Genomic DNA, 24,695 nt, shown 5'->3' with positions numbered 1-24,695 from the left:
ATGTGTATTTCTAATATCTTATTTTCGTATCGTACCCTGTCTTTCCCTTTGTCTAAGCAATCATTTGAACAACAATTTTTTCTTTTAAATCAAAATAATTAAAAAAGTTAGTATTACGTCTAAATAAAGAACCTAATACCTTACATAAGTATTTCTTTTTAATTATTGATTGTCTTTTCAATGGTACCAGTTAAACTACTACTTTCTTGGAGAAAGTAATACATTGTTTCTGTTCCCGGAAGTAAACGGAAATCAACAATAACTCTGATAAATGTGGTTATAGGAAATGTTTACATATACTTGAGAAGAGTCCGCTACTTTTTGACCCTGGAGTCGTGGGTGAAGATGACCTGCCTCACTCTGGGTGCCGTCGTGCCTGTGGCAGAGAGTGTCACGATGCAACCGTACTGGCACCGCCACGCCGCCTCCGGCGCTTTGCTGCTTACCTGGTTGCAGGCAATGTTTCTGGTCTCCAGGTTTCCCAAGTGGGGATACTACGTCCTAATATTTGGAAAAGTTACTATCAACATATTTAAGGTTGGTTGTAGCAATTATTTTTTTTACGAGTATTTTTGTTATTTAACCTTTTTTTCAAACCCCACCACTTTAAATAGACTAAGGCCAGCTATAGCCCAAATCCTTTCATTCTGAGATGAGGCCTGTACGCAGAAGTGGGACGTGGGGCTGGGATGATGATGATGATAAATTCGAGAACAATCAACAAAAAAAGCATTTTTTTTAATCATATTTTTTTTACAAAAAACTTGGAAGAAGGAGTTTTTAACAATGTTGTATACGCTGGTTATATTTTTCAGATTCTCATGACATCGATATGCCTGGTTATCGGTTTCTCCTTCTGCTTTATGATTGAATTCCAATGGACACCACCTTTCGACGAGCCGTTCGCTGCTTTCGTAAAGACTGTCGTCATGATGTCTTCAGAGTTCGATTACGAAGACTTGTTCGGTAGCGACCACGCGAGTAAACTTCAGGACACTAAAACCGTTATACGCCTAGTTTTTGTCGTATTCGTCGTATTCGTCGCTATAATATTAATGAACTTCATGATAGGTGTCGCTGTTAGCGACATCAACGACTTACAAATGGCAGGGAGCATAAAAAGACTGGAAAACAAGTCGAATTGCTAAGCAGTCTGGAAGTCTTGGTTAACAATCGACTGATCGCGAATGCGTACTCGAAGAGGTTCGGTGAAAAAAAATATCATATGAAGATCTCTAATTACGTAGGGTCGCAAAGTAAATGGTGTGCCGCGCTAAGCGCTGATTATGATTTTTACTATCTGGATCTACCTGAAGCACTACACGCGGCTATCATCGATATCGCATGGCAGAAGAAACAGAGAGATGAGAAAACGGCATTGTCATGACAAATAAATATAAACTAAATGCTTTGTATGACGCTGTTGTAGACAGGCGATAGTTACAAATGAGGTTTTCAATATAGAAGAAGGAAACAAAGCTAAGAAGCTACGCGAGGGGCAATCAAGACTAAATATCGAAATCAAATCGTTGAAAGATGGTCTGTCGGTAGTAAATAATGACGTCAAAAACACTATGATGAAAGTTAACAAGATATCATCGGATATAACAACTATAAAGGAGATGCTAGCAAGTTTTGCTTTTGCCAAATCTTCTGAAAATATACGAACATCCTAGCAAATGCATTGCGATGACAAAGGTCTACGTAAGAAAAAACATAGGAAATTTATAGTTTGTAACTACAAGAGCCTTAGGCACTAAACATATTTACCTTGCTCCACTACCAAACGTGCTCCACAGCTACGTCTGTGCAATACACAAGTGTTTTAACATACAGAACACGCCCTCCTCCTTTTCCACGCAAAACAAACAATACAAATGTCACATAGGTAGATCTTGGGTAGATCCAACTGCCACCAACAACACACAAAATATCGCTAGATGGCGTTATTATCGTAAAGTTCGTTTGATATATATTTTTTTTAATAAATGGCTTCTGGACCTTAATCATAAGTTTTACTAAATCACAAAGGTGACACAAAAGTCAAAGTTGTAAAACGGATTTCACGATACTGCGTCAACTAGCCTGTAATAGAAAAGAAAGTTTTACTACATTACATTAGATTTACGTAGATTAGTAAGGGTAGTTTACAATTTGATTTTACTTTAATTTAAACTGTAACTTTTTAGTTTTCTTAGTAGCCTACGAGTAACTAGTTGTGGTAGTTAGTATGACTACATCTAACTCACGGAAAAAATAATGAAATCTCTCTTATAATATTGCTTTTGATTGATTGACTCTCTTAGATTTCTTATCTACATAATTGATGACATAGTAAGTAATTATGAAATATCGTTAACACTTATTTTTTCTCTAAACGACCACGGGGGCTACAACGAAACTCGAAAATCGAAGTTCCTATCGTACCGTCCCTCTCACTCTCTCGTATTATATAATATTAAGCGTCAGCAGGGCTACTACGAAACTCGAAACTCGAAGTTCGTGTCCAAATACGAGAGAGAGAGGGACTGCACGACACGAACTTCGAGTTTCGAGTTTCGTAGTAGCCCTCCAGTGGGACGGCAAGATACGAAGTAGCAAAATCGATGTAGCAACCCCGTAATGCTTTTAAAATACCTATCCAACGATACCCCACAGGTCCACACTACAAGGATGAATGAGAAAAAAAATCACCCCCACTTTACGTCTATGAAGGTACTCTAAAAAAAATTTTTATTGATTTTTTTTATTGTACCATTTTGTCGGCATAGTTTACATATATATTCGTGTTAAATTACAGCTTTCTTGCATTTATAGTCCCTGAGCGATGCCGAGGACGGACAGACAGACAGACAGACATGGCGAAACTATAAGGGTTCCGTTTTTGCCATTTTGGCTACGGAACCCTAAAGAAGAGTAGAAGGAAATGTTTACCAAGAAAGTATTTTAATAGGACTGGCACATCTCTTACATATTTCCTTAAATGAAAACAAGAAACAGTTTCAGATAACACCCCCCCGCATTTCTAACATAATCTGAAGTTTTTTCCGTTGAAAATTTTCCGCAGCTTCTGATGGAGTGTCATAGCATGGCAGCATTTCTTGATTTCCCCCAGTTTTTCTGTCATCACATCGCAATCGATACTAGTATTGCCAACGTAGGCTATTTGTCGCTAATTAGGCTACTCAGATGGAAATTGGCGACGTAAAATTCTAAATGGCGACTGGTCGCCTTTTAGGCTACTTGAAGGACAAGGTCCTTATAGTAGTTGAACGAAAGAATCATAACACAAGTTAACATAAGCACAAAAAAAAAAAAATACCTCTCTCGCAAAATGTAGTCTAAGTGGGATCAAAAAGAAAAAGAAGGTGGACGAATTCATAAATAAATAATTAAAAATAACAAGCAAAATTAACAATAAAACTGGGCAAGCGCAGTATAGGTCCCGTAAATATTAATTTTGGATAATCATACTAATCTTACAGCCCCTTAGAGTTATGAAATTTGATTGACTGATCTGGATCATTGGCGACCTCTGGAAACTACACTCAAGCTAAGCTATTTTTTAGAACACAGTCGATATTATGATAATTAATTTTTATCATGTAACTTAAACTTTTCTAGTTAATTAAGTCTCTGTTTAAACTGCAGCTTAGAGATCCCTTAAAAGGATAAGTTGGTATCTCAACGGTCTTTTTTTGTAAACAAGACAAGTAGATTAGCAGGATGCCTGAAGGACTTCGAATCCACGGTCCAGTCATAATAAATTAAAGAAAAAAAATGAATTTTGTTGATGAAATACTTTCTTGTCGTTTGCACTTCTCGTTTGTTTGTTGATAAGATAATAATTTTATTATTTGAATGAAACTTACGTTTTGTTTAAAAGTATATTATTATAGCGCATGAAATCAAAAACACTAATACGGGTCCGTGTGACGTGTCATCACAGTGAAATTTAGCATTTATTTTTAATAAAATAAGACCAATGGATTTATCAGATGATTCAACATCTAGCAGTGAAGGAGAATCACGAGAATGCGATAACGGCGATGCAATAAGTAAAATCAATAATTTTCCTGAAAAATCTAGAGAAAGATATTTAAAAACGTATGAGCTCTTCATGTGCTGGAGATCATCCAAAGGATACCAATCTTTTTCCGAGGACGTGTTTCTGTCGTATTTCAAAGAGTTGGCGGAGACAAAGAAAGCGTCAACTCTCTTGAATAATTATTCCATATTGCGCTCGACAGTTAGTGCCCACCACGGCGTTCATATAAACAATTATGGTAAACTTATGTCATACTTAAAGGTTCAGTTAGAAGGGCACACAACCAAGAAGTCCAAATTATTCACCGCTCAAGATGTTGAGACTTTTCTAAATAATGCGCCCGACGATGTCTATCTTGTTATGAAAGTGAGTTAATATACTATTTTACTTCTAATCTTGAAATATTTGTTCGGGTCAAATCTGCAAATTGAATTTTGCTTGCTTCTATACCTACTCAGTCATCTAAGTTTAAAAATTCAATGTTGGAAGTAAAAAATATAAATATATTTAAGAAAACATTATATTTTGCTTTGTAAGTCCATACATCTGACTCTTAATGGGGAAGAGCGCTGCTTATCCTAAAGCACAGGTTGTACCTATTTAGGAAGTAGTGTTTTAGTTATGTGGACAATGTAAAAAGATGTTTTGGAAATAAATTATTATTATTATTATTTATTGGAGCATACTACCACAGAATCAAAAGCAGCTATCAAATACATACCTACCTGGCAAAGGATATTTTTAAAGCTAGTAGTATTTTCAATAATTACAATGGATATTGTATCTTATTACTTAAACAATAAGGTTGAATTTCCAAGTCAATGCATGTGGTTGCTAAATTGCCTCTACCTTTTTAAGGGTTAAAAATGTATGGTAATAGTAATGTGACTGTTAAATTTTTAATGTTAAATGGAACGAAGTAGTTTTTTTTATTTTCCTTTTCTTGTATCCGCAATCAGTCGAAAGACTTTAATCGGATTAGATGAGGGTGGTTCATGACATGCATGGGAATAAGGCCATTGCCGTATTCTCCTTTTATAACACTTGGCGTCTTTTCAGCCTCACAACGTTGTTACGAAGTATAGTGACTGCATTTAATTTGCAATGCTGTATTAGGATAGGCTAAGTGATTGCCCCCATAACTTCTTGGCTTGTAGGTATGTCATTTTTATGGGCTGTGTAGGTATGTACCTATTTGTGACAAAAAAATATGCATTAAAGAAATAGTTATTAATTAAAGAAAAGGATAAATAATAGTATTTTTTTTTCCCAGTGAATCAATTCCTAGGTAATTTACATATATATTTTATATATTTACTAAAGGTGATATATATATCAAATAAATTACATTATTATTGTTACAGAAAAAAAAATACTGAGTTTTTCAGTTTTTTTTTCTATGTCCATATTGTTGTTGTGTCATTTTACAGTTTTTCCTTTTGACATAGGTTTTAAAAATATAATTTTTACATTCCAGGTGGCCCTGGTCTTCGGGATATATGGTGCTTGCCGTCCCTACGACCTTGTCAGACTAAGAAACAGGGACATCCAGAAGATCTCGGACCAAGTAATGTTAGTAAACGTGATGAGAAATCCTAAAGTGGTTGATCGTACATTCGTAATCCAAGACAAGTATATAAAGCTGGTAGAAAAATACCAAGCATTGAGGCCTCCCCGGATGGGTAATAATGACCGATTCTTTGTTTACTATCGCAATGGGAAATGTACGAGGCAATATATTGGTAAAAATGCTATAGCATTTTTTGCAAAGAAGATTGCTGTGTTCCTTAAACTGCCAGATGCTCAGTTGTACAGTGGACATTGCTTTAGACACGCAGCTGCTTTGAACCTGGCCCAACCTGGTGCTAATCCGCTGATTGTAAGACAAAGCCGAGGTTGGAGCACGAATGTTGATGAAGCGGAATATCTAGATGAATCTGCTGCTATGGCAAGTATAAAAAGTTATACATGTCAGTAGTTATTACCCGCGGCTCCACACGCGTATACCAATTTAGTTGAATTAAATTTCCGGGATTTTAGTAATATTCAATGGGAATTCCCAATAATGATCTATTCTTGTGTGTAATTTTCGTGTGCACATTTTTATTGACATGCTTGAAGGTTTTGTTACAGTTTCCATGTTATGGTCCATACAGTTTCTATAAAATAATCGAAAATGTCATCCAATTCCACAGCACATTAGTAAAAAAATGTGATCACGAAAATGAGCCGGTTGAAACGCTGGAATAATGGCCCTAGTAGGCGTAAATTTTGGCGGTCGCAAGTTTTTAAATCATAAAAAAACTAGATGTTTCAATCGCGTATACACATTACATTTTTATTCTTGTTATAAAAATCGATGACATCGTTCCTAAGAACAGATCTTTGTATCTCTTATAGTTTCAGACTTTCCTATACTGACCAATCTAAAATCTAAATGAGCCATCCTGTATTATAAAGCCGAAATATATTGTTGTTGTGTTTTCTAGAGGTTGCGATCAGCTGATTCCACACATGAGACTCAAGACTCTGAGTCCCCAATAAACGATGCTCAACGCCCCGAGCCCTCAGTAGAAGACACTCAGTATATCAACATTCCGTGCGACTCTGCAGAGGAGATGCAACAAGTCAAGGTGGAGCCTAGCGAGTGCCCAGATGAGTCTCCATCATTGCAGTCTGATGACCGGTTATCTGATGATTGTGGTAAGCATGATGCCTTTTTATAAGCTTACTAGCTTATGCCCGCGACTTCGTCTGCGCGGATCTAGGTTACGCGGTGGCGCCCTCTACCGGAATAAAAGGTATCCTATGTTGATCAAGTTTCAGAAACTAAACTACATGGAAATTGGAGTCTTAGTAATAAACGGACGCTTAGGGTTGTCAATGTCTATTTTAGATTAATTACCTATTGGCATATAATTTTAGTATGAAAGTTAACTTAAAATTGTCTTATGTCTGTGTCTAGACAAACAACATTCTATGCCGCTATATTATTATTATTATACTAAATTTAAAAAATAATAAAAACTATATTGTTTATAGTTAGGTAGGTATCTATTATTTTTTCATGTGTCCCTGCACGAAACTATTACACTACACTTATATACTACTCATTTACAACTATACCTAATACAAAAAAATACGGTGCGAGTGACGTAAAAGGTGATCAAGCGCAAGACGAGCGAGCTAAAATCAAAACGTACGGCGCCGGCGGCAGCGCAGCCTTGACTACAGAAAACTTAATCCTCCTTAAATTATCAGTGTGTGCGTGCGTACCGGCGCCAACCGGCGCGCACGCATTTGAGCCGCGCGATGTACTTTTGTTTGTAGTGAACTTACTCTCCTCTTTTACTATGTCATTACTTTGCTCACCCGCGACCTTATAAGGACTATTTTTTCTGTTCATGTCTGTTATATGTAGCCATTTTCCTGTGACATATAAACATTAAAAATTTCGCACTCATAATATTTATTATTGTTGCACAGGAATGCCGCCATCGCCGCGTCCCCGTTCCCCACCTCCCGCCCGCTGTCCCCCCCGCACCCCGCTGGTCATCGCCGCGTTCGAGCGGCGCCGGCTCAGGCTGGACGAGGTGAGAGCGAGACAGCTGCACTCGCGCGAGATGGCCCGCCTGCGCGTCGAAGAGAGACGGGTAGACGTCGATCGTGAGAGGAACGAGACGCTGAGAAGGATAGCGGATGTTGCGCTAGCACTGTTAGAGAAGACTATGGGGAATGGGGGGGTGATACGACATTGATTTGTGGTTATAGTATCACTTTGTCTAAAAAGCAGCCGGTCTAAGAAGCAACTGGTCTAAGTATGATAGCAACTGGTTTAAAAACAACTTGTCCTAACCAGTCTATTGTCGAAAATTTAAAAAAAACATGGGTTAATGGAGAGTTGCGTCAAGGTGTTGAGCGCCTCAGTCACGCGAAATAGGAGCTCCGCTCCGACGACTTTGAGCCAAAGAATTTTAGATAACTTGCTACTTAGACCAGCTGCGTTTTAGACGAAATTATACTAATCCGTAACATGTAAGTATGTTCCTTGCTACTGAATAAAGGCGGAAATGAATTCGCGTGATTAAAAAAAAATTGCAATAAAATTGTACCATTAAAGTTTTTTATTTATTTTATTTCTTTAATAATTTATTCTTTCTATTCTAAGCAAGAGTTCGATAGCGCAATGCAGGATGTTGGTGTTTCTATTTTTGCTCACTAGATGGCGCTAGGAGTCGCTACACGTAAGCGAGCCGAAGAAATAAACTAATTTTGTATAAACACATAAATATTCGTTGGCTGTTCTGCCCGGCTTTCCAGAAAGATCGGGGTAGCATTGGGTCGAAGAAACCTGCTCGGATCCACAACAGAACCAGTAAAGAAAAATATATTTGTATTTGGATTCCCTTTAACTTTCACTTCATTTAGTCCATTAGCTTCATTATTTCCATTACCAACAGAGAGAACAGTCTTCGTTGGCCCTTTTAGAGTAATAGAATCATTTGATGTGACAGGTTTATGTGTTTCCAAAGATGCTTCTACGGAATGAGTTTCATTTTCATTTTGCGTGTTACTTACATTTGGTTTGGCTTGAGAACTATTGTTGGGTCCATTTGCCTCTTCATTAGCTCCAGTATTAACTAGTACACCCGCGCCTTGATCTTCTGTACTATTAGCCTTCTTTATACCTTCATCAATAGGATCCCCAGTCTTATTCCCGTTCTTAACATCCTCCGGTTTGGTAGGTTCTAGTTTGTACTTGGCTTCTAAGTTCCCAGCGTAAACAGTCCTGCATTCTTCTTCTAAATTAGGGATGTGGTCTCGCAAGAATGTCCTGTGTGTGTAAACGTCGGTGAAGCTGCCTATAGCGTACGCATTGCAGGCGTTGTCGTTCCGGGGGGCGGCGGAAGCGACCCCGCGGAGGTACATGACCGCTGATTGGAGGAGGCCGTCGAAGAAGACCAGGCCTCCGCCGCTGTCGCCCCGACACAGCGCTCGGCCTTTGACAACAAGTGGAATGAATATTTTATATGAGATGCTTCCTTCATCGTACTGTAGTTATATATTTTTAACTGTTTGTAAGTGATAAATGATCTCGCATCGGTCTCAAACTCGATAGCAAGCGTTTTCCCAGAAATAAGACCAAGCTAAATCGATTTTTCATCCCCGAAAACTCCTACACACCAAATTTCATCGAAATCGTATAAATCTATCGTTTTTTGTCTCACTAGATGGCGCACTGTTGCGTGAGGTTTTTAAGTATGGCTTTCAAAGTCTGTTATTACGGGCGTGAAAACAAAGTTTAGATTAAAATCATATTTAATACACCTTAAAACCGTACCATAAAAATATCGAGCATGCCACAGTGTGCCATAGTCCCCGTTTTGTCCGGAAAAAAGGGAGGACAAAGGTTTCCGAAAGACAAAACTGTCTCAAAACACAGTCATTCATTGCCCTGGAACGCATATTTGCCATAATTCATTTCAGTTATTGCAAAATATTCACAAAATTATTCTAATTATAAATAAACCCGCGTAGCTCACCCAAAAACTATGAGATTTGACATTTCGGAGACATCACGCTACACTAGCGCCTCTAGCGGCGAATTCATACGCGATAGCGGGGTTATATAGGGGAGGTGATTTGCAATAATTTTTTCACACCTCTCCTTCAGGAAAGTAGCTTTTCCTCCCTGACGAGAGGGAGCAAAGTGCAACTTTTCTGTTCAAGGCTTTTCTAAGTATTTTATCGCAAATGCAATTTTTTGAAGTTGATAATTGTAAAGCCACGCCATTTTCTATGCTGGTTGTTTTTTAATAGTTTTTTTTTTAAATAGTCTCGGTTATGGTGCATCCAAGATATCGAATTTGTCAACTCCCCTGTATACGGTACCCCCAACATGAAGACTACCACGCCGAGCCCGACGACTGGCAAGAGGCTGTGCACGATCGGGACAGATGGCGTGCTCTCGTTTCGGAGGCCAAGACCCTCTTTGGGTCCCTGAGCCAAATTAGTTTTTTTAAATGTTATAAATCAAAAGTAGCTTAGTTTTGTGAGTATAGAATCGAACCTTGAATTTGAAGCCCCATATGGTGAGAGATATGGTGAGAGACATGCTGTATTAAAAATGCGAAAGTGTTTGTTGTGTGCGTATGCTATGGTGTGGGCGTGGGCGTGTCTGCACGGTGTGTCTGTGTGTAGGTAGGTATATTTGTTAGATACTCCTCCACGCTAAAACGAGGAAGCAAAGCAACCTAGATGGTTTAAGGAGTTCACGAACTTCCCTTGGAGCTTACCAGTCTTCTGGTCGCCGGCGCAGATCTTGTCGCTGGTGAGGTACTTGAGGAACCCAGGGTCGGAGGCAGCGATGCATTCGCGGATGTCCAGGTACGGCAGCCGCTGGTAGTTCAGCACGGGGGAGGGCGCGCCGTTCTCCTCCGTCAGGCCGAAACCCGTGATCTATAATGATGTGGCTGTATGGCTTTTTGCCTTTACGTTTAATCCTTTATTGGGCAAGAGCCAAAATCGGTCGCTGGGCCGACCCTTAATCCGTAAGACTCAAAATTAATAGTGTTCACGTACTGTTATATAAGCCGTGGTGGCCTAGTGGTTTGACCTATCGCCTCTCAAGCAGAGGGTCGTGGGTTCAAATCCCGGCTCGCACCTCTGAGTTTTTCGAAATTCATGTGCGGAATAACATTTGAAATTTACCACGAGCTTTGCGGTGAAGGAAAACATCGTGAGGAAACCTGCACAAACCTGCGAAGCAATTCAATGGTGCGTGTGAAGTTCCCAATCCGCACTGGGCCCGCGTGGGAACTACGGCCCAAGCCCTCTTGTTCTGAGAGGAGGCCTGTGCCCAGCAGTGGGACGTATATAGACTGGGATGATGATAATGATGACATACTGTTATAATCTATTCAAAACCTTGTGACTTGTTGGATCGATTGTGAAAAGAATCGGCGCGAAAAAAGGCTTGCTCTATAAGGGGTTCAAGCTTTTTTTTAAGTGAAAACAGTTTTGAAGCCACTGGGATTTCAGCACGGGGGAAGGCGCGTCGTTTTCCTTCGTCGTCAGGCCGAAACCTACCTTAAATATAGTTAGGTACCAAGAATTTTTAGAGCTGGTCACGATTTTAAATGGGTCCAGACGAGTTTCTGCTGACTGTTGAACTTACAATACTACGTTACACCCTTGCAGCAGGGCTACTACGAAACTCGAAGTTCGTGTGGTGCGGTCCCTCTGACAAGGTCAGCGGGACGGCAAGATACGATGTTCGGATTTTGCACATCGTAGTCAAAGACTACAGTATACAGGGTGGCCCGTTTATATCGGTCAGTATGGGAAAGTCTGAAACTATACGACATACGAAAATTTCTTCTTAGGAACCATGACATCGATTTTAATAACAAGAAAAACTGCATTCTTGCATTTAAAAAAAACCTGTACTCAGCTCGGGAATCGAACCCGTTAAAAAACTTCGAACACCTACTAAAATAAATTAAAGTATGTGAAAACAATGCATTTATTCATTTTAGACATAATGTTTCATGGACACTTTACTTCTTAAGACGTACACAATCGATATCTAAATAGAAATAGTGTAAGTTTTTTTTTTTCAAAACAACCGGGTTCGATTCCCGAGCTGAGTAGGTACAGGTTTTTTTTAAATGCATGAATGCAGTTTTTCTTGTTATTAAAATCGATGTCATGGTTCCTAAGAAGAAATTTTCGTATGTCGTATAGTTTCAGACTTTCCCATACTGACCGATATAAATGGGCCACCCTGTATAAGTATAGGGAGATTCGTAGTATAGGCACATAGGGCCAGATTCTCACCAGGCCATGGAAGCCGGTCCGCAAATGCCACCTCGCCTTTTCCAGGTCGAAATCCACGCACACAGGCCGCACCCCAAACAGGTATTCCACGGGATCGGCCAGTCTGACCACCGCGATGTCATCTTGGAAGTTGGTCTGTGAGCCCAAGAAGCGCGGCGGGACGATTATTTCTGATACCTGCGAAATAACAATAATTCATTTTATTTTTTGTCGAAGCAGGTGGTGGCGAAAACGGAGACGGGGGAGGGGGGCTGGTGCCTACTTAAACTAAGCTAAAACTCGAAAATACGTCTCTAAGGGGCTGTTTCACCATCCATTGATTAGTGTTAACTGACGGTTAAATGTGATGCCGTCTCCGTCTATTCGAACAAAACAAATAGAGACGGCATCACATCTAACCGCCAGTTAACACTAATCAATGGATGGTGAAACAGCCCCTAAGAGATACAAAGAAAGTAAGGCATCACTTATTGCCACAATAACCTAACCAACTAAAAGTTTGAAAACCTCCGACTTCATTTCAAAGTTCAATATCTCAAAAACGGCTGAACCGATTTTGATGAAATATCTCTAAGAACCATCGCTAGAAACCCTGATTTCAAATAAAAAAACCTCATTTAAATCGGTCCACCCGTTTAAGAGCTACGGTGCCAAAGACAGATAGACACACCTAGCGGTCAAACTTATAACACCCCTCTTTTTGCGTCGGGGATTAAAAAACGTACTAAACAAAGCACAATCAAACAGCCAATCGTGGACGATACTGCAATGCCGCGTAACTAACGATGTCTAATAAACTTAAGTACCTGAGCAACCGAGCTTTGCTCGGGCTAAAACTCGTTAATAAGCATTTTCCCAGAGATAAAGACAAAGCTAGATCGATTTGTCTCTAAAAGAGTAGCGCTGCGTGAGGCGGGTCTCTGCTCTATTTAGAGCAGCGGAGTGTGTGCTGGGGCTCTGCTCTTCTATCTAATAGAGCAGCGCTGCGTGCCGCGGGTCTCTACTCCATCTAATAGAGCAACGCTGCGTAAGGCGGGTCTGTGCTCTATCTAAAAGAGCAGCGCCGCCTGATGAGGGTCTCTGCTCTATCTAATAGAGCAGCGCCGCGTGAGGCGGGTCTCTGCTCTATCTAATAGAGCAGCGCCGCATGAGGCGGGTCTCTTGTCTATTGAAACAGCACGCCACGTGGGCACCAAGCAATGCACCCGCGCGAGATAGCGGAGGCCTTAAAGATATAGTGAAAGATAGTGTCACACATTAGACCGGTACCGCTTCGCGTCCTGCCACCGCCGAAGTCCTTGCCCGACCGTCACCGCGAAGAGCGCCGCCGGCATCAGCCCCGCCTCGTCCCAGAAGCAGTGCGCCGCTGGAAAACCACAGATGTACCTAGATAAATAACGGGGCTACTATGAAATTCGAATTTCGTATCGTACCGTCCCTCTCACTCTCGTATTAAATAATATAAGCGTCAGCGGGTCGGCAAGATACGAGGTCTTCTGATCGGCAAAGCAGAGAAGGCGCTATCGCATTAGGCTGCGTTTCCACCAGAGATTGATTAGCTCGATATACGAAAAATATGGCACAATGCGTCCCACGTTTTTTTCACAATAATTCTTATATTTGTCGTAAGATAGGACTTAGAGAGCGGGATCCGACCGTAACATGATCAATGTGGCATAACAAGTGGATTCGGCAGAGAATGAAACTTTTTGAAGAACTAACAAAAGTCACTAATTGTGGTCAAGATAAAAAAACAATACGACACTCGTTCACTGAAATCTTAGGAATGCAACTATCATAACGATTCACAATAACTTAAGGAAAAGCCTAGCTAAATAATAAAGAACGCGTAACAGTTCCTGAGACTGTCGACTCGGGCCAGACTTCTTTTACAAACTGACAATTGACGATCGCTTTTCCCGCGTCCAGATCTCAGGCTCTGTCAAGCGCGCCACGCATGGCAACACTGGCGTTTCGTAAGTGCTATAATGCCAATCCTTAATAAACCACACATAGTAATGACCATACAAGGACCCTACTCATAATTCTACATATTTTTCGTTCATTATTATTTTCTGTCTACTATATCTAATAGTAAGACTATTTTATGAAGATTTTTTTCACTTTTTTGTTCGATGTGCTATATATAGCGAAAATAAAAAATTTTTTTTAGGGTACCTCCCATAGACGTAATGTGGGGGTGTTTTTTTTCTCATCCAACCCTATAGTGTGGGGTATCGTTAGATTGGTCTTTTAAAACTATTAGGGGTTTGCTAAGACGAGTGATTTGTTTGCGAAATATTCAACTTCAAAGTGCAAATGGTAGGTTGGTAGTACGTACTTATATCAAACTATCAAGGAAAACTATAATGGCTAAGTTTGCTTGAGAATTTGTAGTAGTGTATCAGTATAAAGCAGCCTAAGGTTTTTTGATTCAGTGATTTGTTTGCGAAATATTTAACTTTAAAGTGAAAATTTTCATGAAAATCGAGCGCCCGTACGAAGATAAGTACGATACGGTTGTACGTAGAGATAATACCTGATATGGCGGTGTCCTTCTTCACCAACGATCCTCCGCATATTTGTTCGTACGCCGCCTCCTGCTGAGTGTATACTGTGACATGCCACCCAAAGAGAGGGTTATTGTAGACATCGACCGGCACTCTTGTTGCCAGCGTGCCGTGGTGGAAGCTAAGGATGTCACGTATCGACATCTTTGAAGGTACGCGGGCGATTGATGCCTGGAAACCGGATTACTAATGTATGTGCATAAAACTTCCCAAATGATCACATCCCAAAATATTTAAAAAGCCGTGGTGGCCTAGTGGTTTGACCTATCGCCTCTCAAGCAGAGGGTCGGGTTCAGACCTCGGCTCGCACCTCTGAGAAAGAAATCTTGAAATTTACCACGAGCGAGCAATTCAATGATGTGAAGTTCCTAATCCGCACTGGGCCCGCGTGGGAACTATGGCCCAATCCTCTTGTTCTGAGAGGAGGCCTGTGCCCAGCAGAGGGACGTATATAGGCTGGGATGGATGGAAAATATTTTACTCAAATTATCATTTGGCAAAAAATCATTGCTAAAACAACTTATATCGCAATTTTACAGTATGTATTTTTTTTTGGCAAATTATTACTTAGTCATGTTTCACATTACCAAGTATTATTTAGTCAAATGTATCGTTTGGCATAAAGCTCTCTTCTCAAAATATTACATGGCATAATAACCTACTTTTCTGGTAGCCGTTCGTTTCTGTGGGGGATGCAGTTCTAACCTGACCTAACACTTTTCTGATAGCAGCTCGTTTGTGGGGGACGCAGTTCTAACCCAACCTAACCTACTTTTTTGGTAGCAGATGGTTTCTGTGGTTGGTTCGTGTGCGAAGTGTCATTTTGAAAAAAACATTTTTTTGGAATATAATATTAACCAAAAGAAAACGTTTGTCATAATAAAACTTGACAATGTAAAATTATGCGAAATGATAATTTGACCAAATGAATAAAAGGCGAAATAATTTATTGAATCAGGCGTTACTTTGCGGAGGTCCATATCAATGAACTAAAATAATTTCCTTGCTCACCCGCGACCTTACGATAGCTAAGCTTATGCAAAATATGCATGTTCATGCAGTTCCTCCACCTCCACACTGTAAGAACACACACAAATCACACAAACCCATCTATCACCACCACCACACTACACTGACGCGTTTCGAACTCAACCAGAGCTCATCTTCAGAGTGACACAACCGTACACCATGCTACCAGGTGTCTGGTAGCAGTGTAGTGTGGTGGTGGTGATAGATGGGTTTGTGTGATTTGTGTGTGCTCTTACAGTGTGGAGGTGGAGGAACTGCGTGAACACGCATATTTTGCATAAGCTTAGCTATCGTAAGGTCGCGGGTGAGCAAGGAAATTCTTTTAGTTCATTAAAAGGCGAAATGTCAATATGCTAAAGATTCGCTTGGGAATTAAACTATTGCGATATGTTTTTTGGGAAGTGAAATTTTGCGAAAATTATTTCGCCGAAACGGCAGTAAGTACCTACTTAGGTACACCCTGGAAAACCATGGCCTAACTAGCTGACGTTACACGGAGCGTGTGGATGCCTATTTAAATAGTAATAACATTTATCTCTCTCCCTATGTTAATGTAGAACGCTTATTGGGTCCAACAATCATCACAAAGACAAACTATAAGGGCACTAAAGGGTTCCGTTTTTGCCATTTTGGCTACGGTCCAAATACGGCGCTCAAATAGACTTTAGAGAGTAGAGAGTACATCTTAGGGTAACACTCACAATAGTGATAAGTTTAGGTATATAAACCAATTGTGTGTTTGTCACGTTTTCTTAAATGACTCATTAAGGAAACTTTTCTTTGCCTTCAATGAGGGCTATCGCGAATGAATTTGCCGCTAGAGGCGCTAGTGTAGCGTGAGGTCTCCGAAATGTCAAATCTCATAGTTTTTGGGTGAGCTACGCGGGTTTATTTATAATTAGAATAATTTTGTGATTATTTTGCAATATCTGAAATTAATTATGGCAAATATGCGTTCCGGGGCAATGAATGTCTATGTTTTGAGACAGTTTTGTCTTTCGGAAACCTTTGATCTCCCTTTTTTTCGAACAAAACAGGGACTATGCAACACTGTGGCATGCTCGATATTTATATGGTACGGTTTTAAGGTGTATTAAATATGATTCTAATCTAAACTTTGTTTTCACGCCCGTAATAACAGACTTTCAAAACCATACTTAAAAACCTTACGCAACAGTGCGCCATCTAGTGAGACAAAAAACGATAGCCCTCATTGCATGTTTAGTATTACTTTCTCAATAAATAAAAAAAATAAAGAAAAACGGCCATGGTAATAAGTTGGCACAAGTCATATACAGCCAACTCAAATGCCGGTGGTTGGAACAAAATTAAATGTCCTAATGTATTTTGAGAAAAGGTTTATTCTAATTTGGTTTTTTTCTTTCACCATTTTTGAGAAAAGCTTTATATTAGTTTCGGCTGGAATAGCAATTACTGGCTTCGTATTACACTCGCAAGCTCGTCCGTTTAATTCTCATGCTCAGCCAGCAATTGCTTATTTCCAGGCCACGACAATAATCTACTATTTTACGACACTGGCGTTCTCGTCCGCGCGGAACTATCGAACTAATGTTTTGTAATAAATCAGGAGTATCCAATTTAAAATGAATAACTTTATAAAGTAAAACAGAATCCACCGAAATACGGCGGTCACAGAGTTTTTGCATTTTAAAATGGTCACAAATATCTGTACATGTTTGACCAGTACTAAAAGCAAGTGATTTAATAAATTTTAACTGTAAAAAGTCTGAGACTTGACAAGAATGGAATTTGTATGCGACATTGTTGTCGAGTTTTGCAATAGTTCAACTTTTTAATTTTTTGCTGACCATAAACTCTTCGCCTTTTAAGAATAAGAATAAGAATGGTTTATTGGCTGATAAAAATAGATACACATACAGAAACACTGATATATACACTTCCATGCCTATTCCTTACCAGCCAAAATGGCCGCCACTCAGTATGTGTCGCGAAAAGATCTGAAGATTATTTCGCAACGCTGATTTTCAGTGTGCTTTTGAATTCCTTTTGATTTGTAAACACAACAATGTTAAATTTTACGGATATTTTTGAGAAAAATAGTACCTATGAGCAGCGCAAACTGCGCGCGTCGCGTGCGACTAAACTAAACTCATTCATCATCATCATCACATACCCTCTGTTTTCCTGAACAGCTGGGCTACTACGAAACTCGTAACTCGAAGTTCGTATCGTACCGTCCCTCTCGCTCTCGTATGAAATAGTATAAATGTACGAGGGACCGCACTACACGAACTTCGAGTTTCGAGTTTCGTAGTAGTCCTGCAGGGTTGGCTCATATCATAACAAACGTACCTTGAATTCATCGTCTCTCTGGTTGGCGGTGGTCTGGGGTGGCTGCTGTGTCGAGGGCTGCTCAAGTTGTTTGATCACTCTGTATTCAGTTGCCGGTGTTGGGTTGACGTGGTGGAAAGCTTGAGTGGTGTCTGAAATAAGAATAAGAACGAGAACAAGAATAAGTTTTTTGGTAAAAAAAACACTTTTAATACCTACAATTTTTTTTGCTGACTGTACTTTTTGTCGACTTTACTTGCATTGTCACCTAAACTACATTTGCATACCAAATTTTAAGTCGATGCCATTAACCGTTAAAGATTTCCGTCCTGCGGAGACCAGTAGGTACCTATGTCACTTCCATATTGTATCGTTTTCATATTTTTTTCTGTATCTGGTTTTGCACTTTTACGTCTTTGCTAATATTTTGGTTTTTAGGGTTCCGGAGCCAAAATGGCAAAAACGGAACCCTTATAGTTTCGCTGTCTGTCTGTCTGTCCGTCCGTCCGCGACTTTCGGACTATCAATGCTAGAAAGCTGTAATTTTGGCACAGATATATATATAAACTATGCCGACAAAAAAGTATAATAAAAAAATCAGCAAAAAAAATTTTTTTGAAGTACCATGCACCAAATATGTGGTCCTCTCTTGTTGCACAAATATATTATCTAATAGTAAGTAGGTATATATAATGCATATTAGTGTTGACTGTGGTCTCAAAAAGCAGTCTCTGCATTTGCCGCCACAGAAAATGCAAAGACGCCGATTTTACAACTTGCAGGTGAACTTGAACTTGTTTATTATCTGCCCGAATATGTCTGGCAAAGCCAAACTATGTATTTAATGAATAATTTACACGTACAAAGCCGCGGGTAAACTCTAGTACTTACATAGTATCACCACAAAGATCCAAGCAGTCGGCATTGTCACGTAAAACAGGGTTTTCCAGTATAAATTTATTTAATAACGTTACTTTTATAAACTGATTGTCCTCCTTGCGGCTAGCCTGCGTTCTCGCGATGATGGTACTAGCGAAATATCCTTGGAGAATGCCTCCAATACGTGTTTACAATTTATAAACCAGATGCAAACTCGCACACAGTATAAGCCAGTAAGTAATCTTAACCCGCGAATAGTACGAGGCCTGAAAAAAAAACCGGCTAGTTTTGTCACGACCCCCCTACCCGTCGTCTTTGTGTTGGGATTTAGTCCGTTAGTTCGATTATCAGAAAACATTGGACACGTGTTTTTAGGGTTCCGTAGTCAATTAGGAAGCGCAAGGGCTTTCGGGTTAAGTGGCAAGCTCTCAGTTTCGGAGGCCAAGACTCATTTTGGATCACTGAGCCAAACTAGTTAGTTGTTTTTGTACCTATGTTTGACAAATAAATTTATCATTATCATTATCATTATTATCATTAGTTTTTTTTTAGTCAATTAAGAACTCTTATAGTTTCGCCATTGTTAAACCTTCTTGTTTATATTTCTAATATTAAACACCCTGGCCATCTTTTTATGTGTGTATATTTTATATTTTAAATAATGTTCTATCATGCTGCTTTGTCTGCTGTCATCACTTCCTGTCGTGTGTCGCATACTGTAAACATTATACTCGTTTTTACCCTGCTACTCTCGTTTTCCTTCAATTGGTTATGGGCCCAGAGTTCGCAAAATAAAACGAAAAAAGTGCTATCAAGAAAGTGCTTTGAGTTAATAATATAATTCATCGTCGATACAAACATCGTCGGTACCAACACAATGGCAACGTCAACGTCATCAGGTTCCATAAGCATAACCAAGCTTAATGGCAAGAACTTCAGCACGTGGGTATTTTCCCTAGTGTATGCTCACTGATCTCGATCTTTGGGACGTCTCCTCAAAACCCATCGAGACGTCAGACCCAATCGTAAAGAAGAAGGATGCAAAAGCACGAGCGAAGATGTGCCTCACCTGCGACGAATCGGTGTAGGTACCCGATCATCAGCTTAATTAACAACTTTCTAGGAAAATTATTTTCAACTTAATCAGTTGAGCAGTTTTTAGTTTTTCAAAAAAAATCTAAGGCAATGTTAAGTTAAGGCAAGGTCGGAAACTACGGAACCCTACACTGAGCATGAACCGACACGCTCTTGATCGGTTTTTTCTTTAGTCAATTAAACTAAAAATGGTGACTGCGAACTTGTACGACTGTAAATTCCGCTCGTGCTGTTTGTAGATTACTTACTGGCTTTATACTGTACCTTTGTTTTTTTTTTGCAAAACAGCAGATATATACGAGATAATTTAACAAAATCAATATTTAGTAATATCATTTTTAGGGTTCCGGAGCCAAAATGGCAAAAACGGAACCCTTATAATTTCACCATTTCTGTCTGTCTGTCCGTCCGCGGCTTTGCTCAGGGACTATCAATGATAGAAAGTTGTAATTTTGCACGGATATATATGTAAACTACGCCGGCAAAATTTTATAATTAAAAAATTCAAAAATATTTTTTTTAGGTACTCATCCAACCCTATGGTGTGGGGTATCGTTGGATAAGTCTTTGAAAACCATTAGGGGTTTGCAACGACGATTTTTCGATTCAGTAATTTATTTGCGAAATATTCAACTATAAAGTACAAATTTTCATTTAAATCGAGCGTCCCCCCCCCCCCTCTTAAATCTAAACGATGGGTGGAAAAATTTGAAAAATTCAGAATGGTATCAAACTTTCTAGGTAAACTATAACGGCTAAGTGTTGCTTGAGAATTATTAGTAGTTTAAGAGTAAATAGCAGCCTAAGGTATAAAATATACCTAAACTTGGAAGATTCCGTATAAAATAAGAAATCCTTAGAAAAATATTAAGTACTTAATCTTTTCGTAATGGCGACGGAACCCTATTTTGGGCGTGTCCGACACGCTCTTGGCCGATTTTTCGATTTATTGACAAAATTAGGTCACAATATTAATTATGTACCTTTGTTGTGTTGAAGATAGTTGAAATACATATAATAATATGTTATATGATAATAGTTGATAGTTGAATACTAATAGTTGAATATAGTTGATAGTTGGTAGTTGGTATTACGTAACTTATAGCATATAATAACAAATTTAAAAGGAAAACTATCACTTGACTTTGATCTTTATCTCTGACGACCGGTAGCTGACCGCGTGGGCCGGCCTAAACTTGCGTCAGACGTGGCCTCCAAAAAAAACCGTAGGTTTAATAGACCTTAATAGCCGAGAATCCTCTCTTTGGGAATTTTTGTAAAGTAAAATGATACTTACACTCATTTTTATATTAAATAACCTAACCATAAAAATTTCCTTTATTATACAAGCTTTCTTTGCTTATTGTTGACTGCAATGTACTTGCATTGTTACACAAACTACATTTGCTTACCAAAATTATCAAACTTCAAGTCGATGCTATTAAACCGTTGAAGAGTTCCGTCCTGCGGAGACGATCCTAGCTGGACTACCACTACTAGACTAGATTAGGCAAAGGGACCGCACGACACGAATTTCGATTTTTAGGTTAGTTTTTATTCTTTTTTGATTTTAATGAAAATTTGCACTTTAAAGTTGAATATTTCGCAAAAAAATCAATGAATTCGTCTTGGCAAATCCCTAATAGTTTTAAAATACCTATCCAACGATACCCCATACTATAGGGTTGGATGAGAAAAAAAAATCACCCCCACTTTACGTCTATGGGAGGTACCTACCCTAAAAAAAATTTTACCATTTTTTGTCGGCATAGTTTACAAAATTACAGCTTTCTAGCATTGATAGACCCTGAGCAAAGCCGCGGGCGGACGGACAGACAGACTAACAGACAGACAGACAGATATGGCGAAACTATAAGGGTTCCGTTTTTGCCATTTTGGCTCCGGAACCCTAAAAAGAACATTTAAGGAAAATGAAGACAGTTAAAATCATTGACATCTATGTGCCGTAAGGTACATAGATGTTGATGGTTAAAATTAAGCTAGTGGTAAAGACTTGAGATGACGACTTGAGACTTGACGATAGACCTCATGAGAAAACTCAGTCATTCAGAGGGCTATGGAGAGGGCTATGCTCGGGGGTTTCTCTGCGGGATAGAATATAAGAAATGATGATATCCGCAGTAGAACTAAGGTTACCGACATAGCCCGAAGACATAGTGATAAATATGCGAAAGGGAGCGAGTGAAACTACGGCTTGCTGTTAGCGCACTGGTTTATTCAAAAAGCAAAGGACGGTGGTGGGCGCAGCCACGCACACATATGTAACACTTCCTCCCTCTTAGTTAAATACAACTCTTACAAAATGCATATGTACTTAATTACAATTACTAAGTTTCTTAAAAATATTATAACTTTAAAATATTTCTTATAAAGGTTGGTACGCTTTCGCAACATTATCTTTTTCGGTGGCGTTTGGCGTTCGTTTGTCTGTTCGGTCTGCGTAGGCTGTACATCTACTGCCTCATGAAATTCGTCATCGTCATTTGACTTTGATGACGATGCAACAGATAGTCCTCGAGCTGGCAAATTCTTCTCCTCCTGAGTTGAGGGGACTTCATCTTTCCCTCCATCCTCGGCGACAATAGGAGTTGACGTCGCTGCTAGCGGCCGTGTTGGGGTGGAAGTTTGCGTTTGCGGTTGCTGTGGCAGCGGTGACACCTGGCGTCGCGGTAGCGGCGGCGGCGGCGGCGGCGGTAATGGTGATGCTGCAGGTCGATTTGCCTTTGGCATTTCTAAATGGTCCCAACGCCTAGTCATGTTAGCGGTACCATTATATTTTACTATATGATTCTTATGTTTTTTTACTAATAATAAGCTTGACATATTTTTGATTAAGTATAACACATTTCCAATTCTTTTTTCAACTGTTCCTTTACACCAAATGAACTTGTTGTTGTTACAGATTTTTTATATAATACCTGTTCACCGGTGTGAACACCTGCTTGTTGCGTCTATTCAGTTTTATATTCTGCGAACACTGTTTATTTTTGACAGCATTAGCTAAGGCGGTTGCCGAGTCAGAGGGCGGTGCCAAGACGGGTGGAGTAGGTCTAACCGACACCTCAACTTCCTACCGTACACCAGTTCTGCCGGCGATGCCCCTATGGTGGAATGGATAGAATTTCGGTAATTGAACATGTACTGTAACAAGTTATTGTTACTTTCTCGGGTATTGCGACCTGTTATTAAGCTGGATTTAATTCCTTTCTTAATTACTTTGACAAGGGCCTCCGCTTGGCCATTACTGGCCGGATGATAAGACGGTGATGTGACATGTTCTATACCATTTAATTCGCAAAACCTATTAAATTCTTGCGAACAAAAAGCTGTGCCGTTATCACTAACGACCACTTGTGGCAACCCAAATCTTGATATGAAATTATACATTTTATCCAAAACCGCAGCGGAAGTCATTGACCCTCCCATATCATAGACCTCCACCCACTTAGTGTAAGCATCGACAACGACTAAATATGTGCGATTGTTTATTGGGCCGAGAAAGTCAATGTGTACCCTGTGGAACGGCCGCGGCGGCAGCGGCCAGTGCGCCAAGGGCGCGCGCGCCGGCGCGGGCCGCAACTGGATACACACCTCGCACGCGCCTATCATTTTCTCTATAGATTCGTCTATGCCTGGGAACCAAAATCGTGAACGCGCTTCCGCCTTGGTTTTTACAATACCTAAATGTGAAGTATGTAACTCTACTAAAACTCTTTTACGTAACGTTTCGGGAATAATTGCCTTATGTCCTCTCATTAAGCATTCATTTTCCAATGATAATTGCGTTCGACACAAATAGTATGGCTGAATCCGTTTATCTGTTATTTTACGCGGCCAGCCGTTTATTATACTTTATGACCTGCTGAAGAATATCGTCTTTACTTGTTTCGCTCTGCAACTCTTTTATCGAAATCGGTAAACTTCCCTCCGTAACAAAACAAATATACGATGCTCGCTCGATCTTCATCGGCGCGCGGGTCGGCGCATGAGTCAGCGCTGCGCCCCCGCCCCGCGCACCACGCCGGCCCCGGTCGGCGGCGGCAGGCATGCGCGCGCGACAGATAATCTGCGCTGTTGCGGAACTACGTACAAACTCAATGCTATAGTTATACCCACTCAAAAACATTGCGTACCTTTGCAACCTGTTCGCAGATACTTCAGGAATTCCGCGTCCGGGCCGAAAAATTGACACCAAAGGTTTGTGGTCGGTACGTAGGATGAACGGAGTCGACCTCCCGTATAAGTATTGATGAAATCTACGTATCCCAAAGATGATTGCGGTTGCTTCCTTCTGTATCTGCGAGTAACGCTTTTCAGCGGCATTCAGGCTGCGCGATGCAAACGACACGGGTCGCTCGCAGCCTTCGTCGTCCACTTGCGATAAGATCGCGCCTAGCCCCGTCGGCGACGCGTCCACCGTAACGATAATTTTAAATTTCGGTTGAAATGAGCCAGTACTTGATCTGAAGCTAAACAAAGTTTAATCTTATTAAATGCATTTTCGTGCACCTCGGACCATTGCCACTTGCTATCTTTTTTTAACAAGTACAAAGGACTTAGTATGGACGATGCAGACGCGACAAAACTTCTGTAATAATTAACAAGGCCGAGAAATGACTGGAGTTCACTGACATTTTTAGGCTGGGGCGCGTCTTACATAGCTTTTACCTTATCCGATGATTTTTTCAACCCGTCCTTATTGATGAGGCAACCTAAGTAGCTAACTTCGTCTTGGAAGAAGACACACTTCTCCTTTTGCAAGGTCAACCCGGCGTCCTGTATCGTAACCTTCTTAACACTGCGTGCAGCCGCTGCAAGTGCTCTTGCGTGTCGCGGCCCGTGATCAGCACGTCGTCCAGCAGGCACAGCACGCCGTCCATGCCGGCCAGCAGCCCCTCCAT

The 24,695-nt window shown here is 40.2% G+C and overlaps 2 protein-coding genes and 1 pseudogene across 2 annotated transcripts; 2 read left to right on the top strand and 1 right to left on the bottom strand.

Annotated features, from left to right (window-relative positions):
• The first annotated feature begins 300 nt into the window (after positions 1 to 300).
• LOC141442814 (transient receptor potential channel pyrexia-like) lies at positions 301 to 2,090 on the top strand (annotated as a pseudogene).
• Positions 2,091 to 3,819: 1,729 nt separating this feature from the next.
• On the top strand, positions 3,820 to 8,171 carry LOC141442709 (uncharacterized). Its single transcript, XM_074107779.1, has 4 exons — positions 3,820 to 4,414; positions 5,526 to 5,996; positions 6,538 to 6,751; positions 7,535 to 8,171. Exons 1-4 carry the CDS (start codon positions 3,986 to 3,988, stop codon positions 7,804 to 7,806), a joined length of 1,386 nt encoding a protein of 461 aa, XP_073963880.1. The 5' UTR covers positions 3,820 to 3,985; the 3' UTR covers positions 7,807 to 8,171.
• Positions 8,172 to 8,212: 41 nt separating this feature from the next.
• Positions 8,213 to 18,902, bottom strand: LOC141442708 (proclotting enzyme-like). Its single transcript, XM_074107778.1, has 7 exons — positions 18,691 to 18,902; positions 17,821 to 17,951; positions 14,427 to 14,628; positions 13,144 to 13,253; positions 11,888 to 12,064; positions 10,345 to 10,507; positions 8,213 to 9,048 (listed from the first exon to the last, which is right to left on the bottom strand). Exons 1-7 carry the CDS (start codon positions 18,722 to 18,724, stop codon positions 8,315 to 8,317), a joined length of 1,551 nt encoding a protein of 516 aa, XP_073963879.1. The 5' UTR covers positions 18,725 to 18,902; the 3' UTR covers positions 8,213 to 8,314.
• Positions 18,903 to 24,695: the final 5,793 nt, after the last annotated feature.

Source organism: Choristoneura fumiferana, chromosome 26 (genome assembly GCF_025370935.1).
Source record: "Choristoneura fumiferana chromosome 26, NRCan_CFum_1, whole genome shotgun sequence".
Lineage (NCBI taxonomy): Eukaryota > Metazoa > Arthropoda > Insecta > Lepidoptera > Tortricidae > Choristoneura > Choristoneura fumiferana.
This window is presented reverse-complemented; position numbering and strand designations above follow the sequence as displayed.

Bases quoted from the DNA above. Each gene is read 5' to 3' on its own strand.
- LOC141442709 (XM_074107779.1), top strand. From the start codon at position 3,986: ATGGATTTATCAGATGATTCAACATCTAGCAGTGAAGGAGAATCACGA. The intron at 5,997-6,537 runs GCAAGTATAAAA...TGTGTTTTCTAG, and splicing joins TAGATGAATCTGCTGCTATG to AGGTTGCGATCAGCTGATTC. The intron at 6,752-7,534 runs GTAAGCATGATG...ATTGTTGCACAG, and splicing joins CCGGTTATCTGATGATTGTG to GAATGCCGCCATCGCCGCGT.
- LOC141442708 (XM_074107778.1), bottom strand. From the start codon at position 18,724: ATGCCGACTGCTTGGATCTTTGTGGTGATACTAT. The intron at 17,952-18,690 runs GTAAGTACTAGA...TTCTTATTTCAG, and splicing joins GATCTTTGTGGTGATACTAT to ACACCACTCAAGCTTTCCAC. The intron at 9,049-10,344 runs GTAAGCTCCAAG...TTGTTGTCAAAG, and splicing joins CGCCGGCGACCAGAAGACTG to GCCGAGCGCTGTGTCGGGGC.